This window comes from Melospiza melodia, chromosome 4 (assembly GCF_035770615.1).
Source record: "Melospiza melodia melodia isolate bMelMel2 chromosome 4, bMelMel2.pri, whole genome shotgun sequence".
Taxonomy (NCBI): domain Eukaryota; kingdom Metazoa; phylum Chordata; class Aves; order Passeriformes; family Passerellidae; genus Melospiza; species Melospiza melodia.
In genome coordinates this window covers 57,433,855-57,445,860 of record NC_086197.1, presented here as the reverse complement: position 1 = coordinate 57,445,860, position 12,006 = coordinate 57,433,855, and the positions used below count along the sequence as shown (strand labels likewise).

The 12,006-nt window shown below is 35.9% G+C and overlaps 1 protein-coding gene across 1 annotated transcript in view; it reads right to left on the bottom strand.

Annotated features, from left to right (window-relative positions):
• The window catches only part of NUP205 (nucleoporin 205), a 45,099-nt gene that overhangs the window by 19,952 nt on the left and 13,141 nt on the right, over positions 1 to 12,006 (bottom strand). The window contains exons 11-22 of the mRNA XM_063154790.1: positions 11,529 to 11,679; positions 10,551 to 10,756; positions 8,956 to 9,138; positions 8,241 to 8,291; positions 7,440 to 7,649; positions 6,571 to 6,670; positions 4,934 to 5,071; positions 4,485 to 4,674; positions 3,687 to 3,807; positions 3,116 to 3,197; positions 2,541 to 2,705; positions 321 to 445 (exon numbers count right to left, since the gene is read on the bottom strand). Of these exons, the coding sequence (XP_063010860.1) occupies positions 321 to 445; positions 2,541 to 2,705; positions 3,116 to 3,197; positions 3,687 to 3,807; positions 4,485 to 4,674; positions 4,934 to 5,071; positions 6,571 to 6,670; positions 7,440 to 7,649; positions 8,241 to 8,291; positions 8,956 to 9,138; positions 10,551 to 10,756; positions 11,529 to 11,679 (1,722 nt within the window). The remainder of the gene's footprint in view (positions 1 to 320; positions 446 to 2,540; positions 2,706 to 3,115; positions 3,198 to 3,686; positions 3,808 to 4,484; positions 4,675 to 4,933; positions 5,072 to 6,570; positions 6,671 to 7,439; positions 7,650 to 8,240; positions 8,292 to 8,955; positions 9,139 to 10,550; positions 10,757 to 11,528; positions 11,680 to 12,006) is intronic.

Sequence of the window (12,006 nt, the reverse complement as noted above, 5' to 3'; positions counted from 1 at the left end):
AAAAAAAAATTAAAATTGGCACATGTCACAATGGACTTAAAGGCTGACTAAAAACATTTAGGTTAAGTTTTACACAAAAATCCTAATTCCAAGTTTCTGATATGAGTGCAGATCCTTTGATTTCTCTGATGCTGCAAGATACTTTTTAAACAGAAGAGGTAAAATAGAAAGAGTTCACTCTATATAGAAACCTGACATATTCATTTTAAAAATTAAACTATTATCAGAGTCATCAACCATCTGTGTTCACCAGCAAAGAAGTAGGAAATTTTATTTGGAGTTTACTTTCAGTATATGCCAACAGAAAATATGCTGAATACCTGGTAACAGAGTTCTGCAAGATGGGGAGATTCCCGAACTGCTGTAGGCCCACTCCTTGTCTCAGTACCCTTCTCCAGGATGTTCAAAATAGCATGAAGGCAAGTCCGTGGGCAACCCAAGACACCTGAAAAGAGAAAAAGAACTTGACATTCTTGATCTTACTTTCCTCCATAGCCAATACAGGTCAAGTACACAGAAATACAGAACCTAAATCGTTCAGATACCCTCTGCTACTCTATACTGCTCCACAGAGCTGCAACAAAAACTTCTGGCAAAGTTTTATCACCATTACTTAAAATCAAAGAAGGAACCATGTTTCAGCAAAAGCCTAATGAAAATATTTATAGTCAGTCTGTAGGCTTTTGAGATGGTAGTGAATCAATTTGAATTCTTGTTTTACACTTTTAAACCAAGAGTCATTTGACAATTTCAAAGAACAGCTTTAAAAATCTCCTGTCTTATTTTACAAATACAGCCATTTAATGACTAATTCTCCTAAAGGCACCTGACACTGCAACTGTGGGGAACAGGGAATAGCTTTTAATACTGAAGTCAAAATTCTGTCTTTTTGCCAAAATTCTTCCTTTAGCCAATTAATTCTTTAATCGACCCTAAAAGAGGTCCTGAAGCAGCAAAAGCATCAATAATCAGAGTTCTTACAGGGGAAATAATCTCTGTTTGAACATGTATAATTTATGCTTTAACAGGAAATTATTATCTTGAGGTAAATGTCTTACAGTCATTATTTCTTCACATTATTAACAAGAAAACTGAAAGATGTGGGCAAGGTCTCTCACACCCTTGAGACAGATTTCCTCATCACTGACCTAACATATGATAGATGCCCTGTAAAATTGTGTGGGTGCAGATCAGTTACCTGTATTGTGTAACTACAGGTATTTCACAATACCTGAAGAAATAAAACTCAGATCCTATCTATATTTCATTTAGAACTATGAAGAACTAAAAACTGCTGGTCCAGAGCATCCAATACAAACATGAAGATAATGAGAAATATTCTTCTCAAAAAAACTAAAATCAAATTATTGAATGTTGTTCAAACTTGTTTATGTAAAACATCCTTTAAAACAGTTGGGAAATAATCTTGTATTTCAGACTGGAAGGGACACCATGACATCTCAACACCAAACTACTGCTAGCTATGTAGCTAGGATATCAAACCATTGTTCTTGGCTTCAGACAGTTGGGTCTTGAAAACTTCCCAACATGAAGACTGCATGACCTCTACAGCCAACCTGCTTCACTGTCTTCTGGTGAAAAAATTTCTCCTACATCCAAATTGTTTCATTTTATGCCTACTCTTTTGTTTCATTTTATGCCTACTGCATCTCATCTTCCTGCTACACTCCTCTGAAAAGTCTGGTTTTATCCTGTCATATACATCTTTGCAGGTGTTCAAAGATTTCTATTAGGTTTCCTCAGAGCCTTTCTCTTTTCCAGACTTCCCTCAGCTTCTCCTCACAGGCTGAATAATCCAGCTCCCCCATCATCCCTGTTAGACTTGCTCAGTCTGTTTTGTAAAATACCAATTAAAAACTGAGGAAGCAAACAAGACACAAAGTAGCATACTATTACTCTCACCAATTCAACTTGAAGGCAGCAGGAGTGATCTTTCTGAACTTTGCATTGTTATATATATATTATTAATATATTTATATATTCCTAGCACTATCATGAAATCCCACATTGTCCTAAAAGGTTTTCTTCTACAACATTAAAAAACAAAACTGGTTTTCCTTCCTATACATAATTTTAAACAGGAGCTTGAGCAAGGACAGAACAATAGCCAAGAAGTAGAACCAGTTAAAAGCAACAATCTCTTTAGTAGGTTGACATGTTGTCATTTGCAGGTACAACTTGGATCATCAAATCAACTTCTTTCTACTAGGGACACAACTACGATGCATTAAATAATAAATACATTAATGTTTCCCTTCTAAATTATCATTATCCCCCACAATTCTAATTTCAAGTCTGTTCCAAAACACTTAAACAAAGACTCAAATCCTAAAGTTCTTTAAATGCTGCATTTGAGTATTAATACATCTTTTCATGTAGCTTTTGAGGACTTGTTCAAGGCCTGTTGTTTTATTCTTTAATTGAAGAGGAACTGCTTTTCCCCATAAATTTCCCAATAAATCTTCTCAGTGTTGTTAGCAGAACTAATTAAATGGCAGATCAACCTCTCCCCTTCATACCTGGATCTTGCAAATTTGTGGTGCTGACAGGTTTCTTTAGTTCAAATCCCAAGAGATACAGAGCTAGGCTGGGAGGACTGCACTCAAGAGAGGTGATAAGGAGATTCAGAATATGGATCCTGGTTTCGTGATGGATTTGTGCCCGCTTCTTCTCCGGCTCCAGCTCTTGATTAGAAAAAGGAGAAAAAGTAGATACAGTGACTAATGAAGTAAAAAATCCATCTAATAGAATAATCTTTAGTGTCTTCAAGTTAAATACAAGAATGTTGAGGGATGAACTTTTATTACTGCAGAGAGATACAAGAACAAAATTGCAAATTACTGTTAATACAGCTGTAAATAATATAAACAAAGCAATGTTAAATACTTGTCTTCTGAAAACAGACTCGATTTGGAGCTGGCTCACCATACTGTGGACATACCTTAACAAAATACAGGTACTTTTCATTCTGTTTAAGGTCCAATTCCACAGAAAACAAAGGAAGATTGTTTCCTGACTTTTTACACTTCTTTCATCAACTTCATTCCATGCAAAAGACAACTGTTTAAGCCGTTTTAAGAAGAGTTTTACATACCCTCATCTGGATTAATTAATTCTTCTGCATCTTCATTGTCTAAACATTCCACAAATCCAGCCATCAGCTTCTGGCTAACACTCTGTATTCAACAATGGAAGGATGGAAATTAAGACAATTTTAAGAGTACTAAACCAAATACTTCTCATCATTCCCTTCACGACATTTGACAGAACTTCTGGAGAAAAATTATATAATCTACTTAATAAGCAAGAGTTAAGAGTCACAGCTGTTCTAAGAACAGGTTAGTAATTACCCAGTGAACAGGAAAAAAAAATCTACTGTTGTTACATATGGTAAATTATTCTCACAGATTGAAGACTATAAAGCACAAAAAGATCTCCCCATCTCAAAGGATATTGCCCTTTTTCTTCTTGAAAACAATCATGATTTTGTTTTTTTCAATTAATGAAGTAATTGTTTTACCAATGCCACAGTAAAAGACGTTTTATATGTGGGTAGATATAAAACAAAATATAGTTTTAATGTAGTTTCCTTTATAGAAACATTATGAAGCCCTAGTATTTCTCCATCAGTTTCTCTTTCCAGATTCAAAGAAACAAATACTTACCTGATCATGTGTGAAATCCCCAACTAGTTTTATCTGGATGTTGGAATTATCAGAAATACAGCACAAAATCTTGGCACTTTCAAAAGCTAGTTCAGGATTGCTGTTTCCATGGTAAAGATACCTTCAAATACACAAGATTATGGCAACAGAATTGCTGAGAATTTAACTTTTTAAAGATGGATAAGAAATTAAACAACATTTAGAAATGAAACATTAACAAATCAAATTTTAAAAATGAAACATTTACAAATCAAATTACATGAGATAACATTAAAGCTTCAACCAAAATTTCACCCTGTATGAAACACTGAATGCTCGTTCATTGGGAGAGATGAGTAGGCTGACTAGGGATAATTACCATTCTTTTTATCAAATATCTACATTAAACACTGCTGCAGAAGTTAAAACAACTGCTTGTAGGCATTTAATACAGTAAATAATGGACAACACTGTAAAACATGGCCAACAGCCAAATTCATTGAACTTTCCCACTCTGTGACAACCAAAGTCTGGGGCAAAATGTAATTATATGCAAGGTAATCATTGAACATAAGGTAGACAGGAAGAAATAATGAGGGGGGGAAATTCAGAAAGAAAAACTATAAATACAGATGCCAATCTTGCACTAGACAATCACAGTTCATACTACCTGTGAAGACATCTCGCCTCACCAAAAAAAAAATTCATGAGATGCTCTGTGTGAAGAGGAGCACTGACTAGTGAAACCAATGAAAGGATCCAGGACCCAAATACTTCTGTGCCTCCAAAACTCCTCCCTTCTCAGTACTCTGCACATACCTAGCAATATTCACCACGTGGTCAGCCTTTTTGGTGCGAGGGTTGATTCCTTGCAGCAGCTGCTCCAGAGGTGTGACAATAAGGGAAAGGTGGCTCTCCCGCAACAGATCCATAAAAATGTTCTCCTTCTGTAAGGTTAAGTTCAGAAGTGCAAGGCAATACTGTACAGCTTTCTCTAAATGCTTCTTCCCTGCAGTGCACAAAGAACATGAGAAACACAGAGGAGAAGCTAAATAGACTACATTTATAAATGTCATTCATCAAGCCTTGCACCAAGGAAAAAAAACCTGTCAGTTGTTAACCAGTAGGAAAACTGCCCCCAAAATACAATTTTTATATGCAAGAGATACAAGTTACAGATATGCAATGTTAGCTTTAAATCCTACCTACTATACATTTTAACTTGTAAAATGAATTACAAAAATGAAAAATGAATTCTAGGCACATACCAGGAAATGGAGCATAAGTATCAAGCTGCTTAACCCCTTCTTCTAGCAAGCTAAGGCAAAGTTCCAGCATTGGAGACTCATTCAACAGATGATACATCAAATTGAATCCAGGTGGTTTATATGCTATTATTTCTTCTCCTAAAGACAAAAGGAGAAAAAAAAAAAAAACTATAACCTCCAATAAAAACCCCCTGTTTTACTTAAGTTAGCATAAGCTACAAAACCTAAAAGCCCCCATGATTCTAAGTAAAATCCCTTGCACAAAGTCTTCAGAAATTTTCTTTATATAGAAGCATTGAGGAAATTTTCAAAGTTTGGGAATAGTTGTAAAGACAATTACCATTACTTTCCAGTACCCAACAGCACGATTTCAAATTTAACCCTAAAAAAGATCTTACTAAAAAGAAAGTGGAAAAAGTTTATGTCCCCCCTGCAACCTGCACAAAGACCCTGAATGAGGGAAAAAGTATTTCCAGAAGTCAAAGAGAATGTCCACGATAAATCCCTATGACTGTTGTAATAACATATGCAAAAACAAAACTACTAGCCTAAAATTCAAAGACCTTCGTGATATGAAATAAAAAGAGAAGACTAATGCTTCTGATTTATCTAGGCTCTTCATGAACTGTGATAGATAAAAGCAGGAAAACAGTAAGTATCTTTTTTAACACTCAAATGAGAACAAGGGTACAAGGGTTTCTTTTGGCACCAGCTTTAAAAATGCCCTTCTTCCATTCATTCTGTGTGTGCAACTCCACCACACACCAACATAGAAGACATGCCAGTGTGGAGCCACACACTGAATCTGCCTGAAAAATGCACCTACTCAAAACTAGATTAACCCACTTCTCCAATGTATCATGTAACCCACAAATAATCAAACAAGTTGAAGGATTAGCTGAAGACAGGAACAAGCTAACAAGTTTTCTGAGCTAGTTATGCTGCCAAGTACTCTTTGTCAAAGTATGAGGCCCACAGGTCTTCCAACTCAAAAGATATTTACAGTTAAAGAAGTGGTTCTCACAGCACTGCTACAAGAAAATCCACAAGCATCACAATGGAATTCATTATAAGAAACTTTGTTTCAATAAAAAAAATTCTAGGGCCCAAATAAGCCCTAGATTGCCTATAATGAGGCAAGTGTAATCTACTTTAACCTTTTAAAGGACAGTTGTTCAGAATTAAATTACTTCAGGTCACAATTCCACTGCTACCACTTTCAATAATTCATATATTAATAATGTTAATACTAAAAGTTATCTCAAATACAATGCTGCCTTTAAATTAACCCTACAAATAGTAGTGATTTAGATAGAGACCAAACAAGTCCAGAGGAACAAGTCAAAACCGAGGTGCTGTTCAAGTGTCAAATGTTGCTCTTCAACCAAATCAGAAATGAAAGAGAGAGAAGTTATCCTCCCAGCAGAGACAAAGCAGAAAATAGTGTACATGAAGACCTACTGAGTCAGCAATGCAGATCTCAATACTACGCGGAAATTTTTAACATCTTCCTATTTTAAAGTCTTGGTCTAGCTTTCCACCAGCTTATTTGCAATATTAAACAAGATCCCAAGATAGAAGCAACAGAGCAAAACAAGCTACAATTCTGTTTGTCAGTGAACAATGAACAAGTTAACCTTGTAACTCCACATATTGGTCCACAAAGTCTTCAAGTTGAGGCTCATAGTCCCGCAATAATTTGTAAAAGACTTCCAGAACTACCTCAGCTACTTCCCACTGCAGATAATGAAAAAACAAATAATACACAGATTAAGGCTGATACTGAAGCAACAAAGCCAAGATGACAAAGAACACAACACACACTGCAATGATGTACTGGATCAGAACCATGGCTAGCATTTCAAAATTATATAGTCAAGCCAACAACACTATAATTCATCGTGTCAAATAATTTGAAAGCCCAAGCTTTCTTTCTGAAGTGAAAGGGGAACATTGAAACAGATTTATTACCTGCTTTAAGCTCTGTTACACAATATACATATTCGGATATTGTATTATTGTATTTATTGCTTATTCGGATAAGCAACAAATAGTTTTTTCTTATGTATATAGCTAAGAATAGATCAAGAATAGCCAGCTTCCACGATTCAGTTTAGCATGTGCCTCCATCCAGAAGTATTTCATCCAGAACCAAAGCCAAATTCCTTGCTTAAGCAAGTCAGAAATATTTTCTGAGGTAACATTGAGAAAAGGACAAATGTGACTTGTAGGTTTGGGCATGTCATGTTCAGAAATCATTAGCCATTAGACTTGCAGAATCCTGCACAGCAAATTGAAATTTAGAAATACAAACTTCTTTTTTAAAAGATAATTTATACAGGCTCCTTTAAAGTATATCCTGATCTATGAGTTGAAATATCACCTGCTTACAGAATCAAAACACTCTCAAGTGCTCTAGGTTACTTTTGCACAGCTTTCTCAAACAGATCTAAGCCACATCAACAACTATATCCTAAGGAAAAAAATATTTTGAACCAGAACTTACTTTTTCAGCAGCTTTCCGGTAAGCTCTGGTGCGGAATCGGAGAAACACGGAATCCCTGAGGAACTGGAGGTAGGGATCAAAGCCTGGAGGGCGCAGACCTGCTCCCAGGTTAGCTGGGAATGAACTCTCCACCAGTGTGCTGATGAGTCGACAGAAGGCGCGGGTTAAAGGATATTCCTCATAGCGGGACTCAATCTCATTCAATTCAACCTTCCCAGGAGGACAGCAGAAAGAGAAGGAGACAAATCACAAATTTTGTGGGAGGAAGAAACATGTGAGAAATAATATAATAGCATCATCTGTGAATTACTTCACAGTGAATCAACTTAGCAGCATTTCTGTCTACAGTACAACACAAACAGAGCAAAAGCAGCAAAGCATCAGTACTGTTCAGTTCAGCAACACATATTCATTCCTTTCTGAGCTAATAGAAGATATGCCTCAACATTTACCTATTTTGTTTTTATTTACCACTGTTGCTAGATGCAAAGTGAGCTATATACCAAGACGTAAACAAAAGTGAGTCCAATTTAAGAAAAATTTAGTAAGAAGTGCTCATGAGGAATTTGAGGGTTTAGATGCTGTTCTGTTACTAGTATGAAGCTGAACTAAATGCAAAAATGGATAAAATTTTCCAGAAATTACAAGCAGGCTTGAAAATAAATTACAAAGCAGTGAAACAACAGCGTCTATTAGAAAAGTTTCCCATGGACACATGAAGGAGAGGCAGCCTCTGCAAGTGCTTCCCAAATGCATATGCAGATGATCAGAGAGGCTGCCAAAGTACAGAGACTCTCTTACCTCAATACCAATTGCCTGTCTCTGGCCTGGACTTCTCACAGTTTGTAATATCTTTGAAACAGAAAGAGAAATGAAAACAGACCAACACATTTCACATGATCAAAGTGTATCTCCACAATTTTTATCAGGAGTAAAAAAAAAAAATACTCATCACGTTTTAGATCTAAGAAGAGGTTTTCTAAATCCTTTTAAAGGATAAAAAGCCAAGATTTTTCTATTTGAGAGGCTGAATTATGCTTGACACTTGTATGCTTCCAGCTTTACATTCTCCAAGATCTGCATCATGTTTTCACATTAACGATTTTTACCTTATATTGGGTATGGGAAAGACATTTTCTTCATTATCTCTTAAAATAGTGTATTTTAAGAAATATCATAAATTAAGAAGCAAAGGTGGTTGAGATGTCATTATTGTCAGGGTATCTTATTAGCAACTAAAAATAAGGCAGCAATTACAGTTCAAACAGGACTGTTAGGAAACCTTACTGATGTCAAATAAGCACAGCCAATGACATCTCTGAGGTGATACTGCCATTTTCAAAATCATTTCAAAGCATTAACTGCTTTGAACCAATTCATTAACTGTGAAAAAAATTATATCCAACAATGACAAAAAGAAAATTTAGGAAGAAATGCAATGCTATTTCAAATATACTACTGGCAATTTCAACTAACTTGGATGCTACAGTTCTAAGCACTGAAAATCCTAAAATACCTGTGTATATTCCAGGGATTGCCAGAGTGAAGCAGCTATTTCAGGAGATCTTCCAAAAGCAGTAAGGGTTTCTAATAGCTCTGCTTTCAAAATAGGAGGAATGCTGCACTGCAGAAGTCCCAGGATGACCACTACTGGTGTCCACTGAGGGTGCTCACAAAGAGCCAAGCGAGCATTCTCACTCTACAGAGTAAACAGAAAACAGAACTGCAGATTATTTCTTTAAAGGCTTCTCATGTCTTACAATCTCTAATTCACGGTTCAGCACCAAAGACTCTTTGTACTTGAAAGTACACATGATATCAAATGAATAGCAGACAATTCCAAAGCCAACCATTTTAATTAAACAAAGAGCGGAGTATAAAGACTTACAAGTACTCAAATTGTGCCTATCCACACAGAAAAATTATTTGGATAATACAGGCTTCTTATAACAACCTGCTTTTTTTAGTGGACAACCATTCATGGAATTAGTCTTTAAGTACTTACATTCTAGCAGCTTCTTCAAGCATGAGTAGAGGGACTTTTCTTCATTTTTCTATTACAAACATTCGGTATACTCCTATCTCTATGTATTTCTATGAACCCACAGTTCATTTGGATGTTTTTTAACAACTTTTTTATCATTTTGTTTTAGTCTAAGAACAGGATCATCACTCACGTAAGCTCCCTAGAGACTCTGAGATGAACCACTGGACAGGAACAAGCCTCTAGCCTCATCAAATGGTAATTCCCTGCATCCTTAGAACAAATTTATCTTCATCCCAGATTATGATTTAATGATGCCACGAAATATTAGTTTTAAGAGCTCCCTCTATCCATGCATATCCAATACGGACATTACAGCTCAAACAGGATCACCCCATTATCATTTCTGCCAAAGACGATTTTTAAAAATCATATTTAGTTTCACTGATCTGTCTTGTGTTTGTGTCAGCAAAACCAAGGCCATCTCACTGTATCACAAAAATTTCAGGCTGCAAAATCTGGTACTTAAGAGCAGAATTATACACTATTCAGAATTACAGACAACTCACAATACAAAATTATGCACTGCAATTTTATTCTCCTGGAATTCTCTTCCAGTCAATTCATTCAAATAATTTTACACCCTTGGTTTGGGGATGTTTTAAACCATAACCCCGGAGGCAACTTTCACAGCTGATGACATCCCTTGCCAAATTTCTATCACTTCCTTTTGAATTCAACTAATACTTTTGCTTTTTCAAACTCATAAATAAAGGCAAAGAACTTTCCTACTCCACAGTGATTTATTGTGAATATACCTCACTTCTGAAAGACATTACCAGCTCCATTACCAGCATGAGAGTCAAGTAAGCAAGAAAATGAGCAATACCAAGAACACAGGAAAAGGAATCATCTCTTTCTGCTTCACCTACACCTTCAGTGTTTGGTCATTACAGTTACTCCTGATGCTTCCCATACGTATGGAGTTCACTAATAAAATGACAACTGCTAGATAAATTTTCCTTACATACTTTTTTTGGTCAAGGAGAACTTCAGAGCTGAATGATGATGATTTGCAAGGAAATAAAGAAGTTTTAACAAAGAAAAGCAAATAAAATGTTACTTACCCAATTGACTATAACAGTGGTCAGCTGTAAAAATGCAATTAATCCATCCTGTTCTTTCTGTGTGATGCCTCGGAGAGGCAGGTGACGGTACTGGACACTGTCTGCACTTGGCAAGTCTTTCCTTAAGTGCTCATGATAAAGCATCAAGGAGTGGAAGAAATGCTCCCAGGAGACAGGACTGCCACCCGCTCCTTGGATGTTTTCCGCTAGAAAAATGACAAACAGGTGACAAGATTTTCTTTCTACTCTTTCACAGGGTGAAAAGCAGGATGGCTAAAACTAAAAGTTTCTTATCTAAAGAAGAAAGTAAAGTTCAAAGGAAAGTTATTGTACGCAAAATTAATCATTTATGTTTGGAGACTTTTGCTTGTTTATGGGTTTTTTTGAGACAGAAAAGTGCTAATATGAAGAACTAGCATAAATAAGTTTTCTGTTTTATGAATTGGAATCTTTGCAGCATTTTTTCTATTTTCAAAGAAGAGGGGTTTTTAATAATTTGACCAATGCAAAACTGATGCAAGACACATGACTGACTAGCATCTCCTACTTTGAGAAAGTGCTATTGTATTAAATGAATCCAAAAATTCTAACTGAACAAAGCGCTTCTGAACAAAGTTAGCTCAGAGAAGTTACATTGTATATTTTGTAAATACAGCTAGCTTTAAGACATTACTTATTTTTTGTTTTATAATAAGCAACACTGACATTCTGCACTTCTTATGGTGCTAAGACATGGATTTTTTTTTTTTTTTTAAGTATTATTTCGCTAGGTGAATTGCTCCCATGGTGCTCAGACATCTAACTACCTCATCTGGCAGGTTTTATTTCAGATTACATTTTCAAGTAAAGACTTCCAGTTTCACCTTTGTACTACTAATGAAATGTTAAAAGTATGAGGCCACAATTCATCTCAAATGAGTCTTCGCACTTTTGGAAAGAAAAGGAGTTGAGAAAGAGCTGAAGTGTCACTTCTCTTACCATGACTACTGCCATTGACTTTTAGCAAACTAAAGCAGTAATGAGCACACTGAGGCCCACTAGCCAGTCCCCGCAGCATTTTCAAGTATGGGATGTAAATTGTGGAAGGAAGTAGATCTCCCATTTGCCTAACAAACTTTGACAAGACAACCTAGAACAAATAAAGATCAGTGTTTAAAAAAAAAAAAAGAAAAGCTGAGTATTATAGGAAAACATTAAGAAGTAAAAGTCAGAAAACAAATTCTAACGTAATGAGGGCGGGGTAGACAAGTTCCTTTGCAGACTGGCCTATTCAGTGAGACATGTTTGAAAGAGAAACTAAACAAAACAACTCATGTGACTGCAGAATATAATAACTCTGCAATTCTGTATTTCTAGTGATAAAATTTACTTCAGCTCCCAAATGTTCCAGAGGAGTATTATTAGCACATCTCACAGTGCAAGTAAAGAATTCAATGTGCTTGTCATATACCTGAAC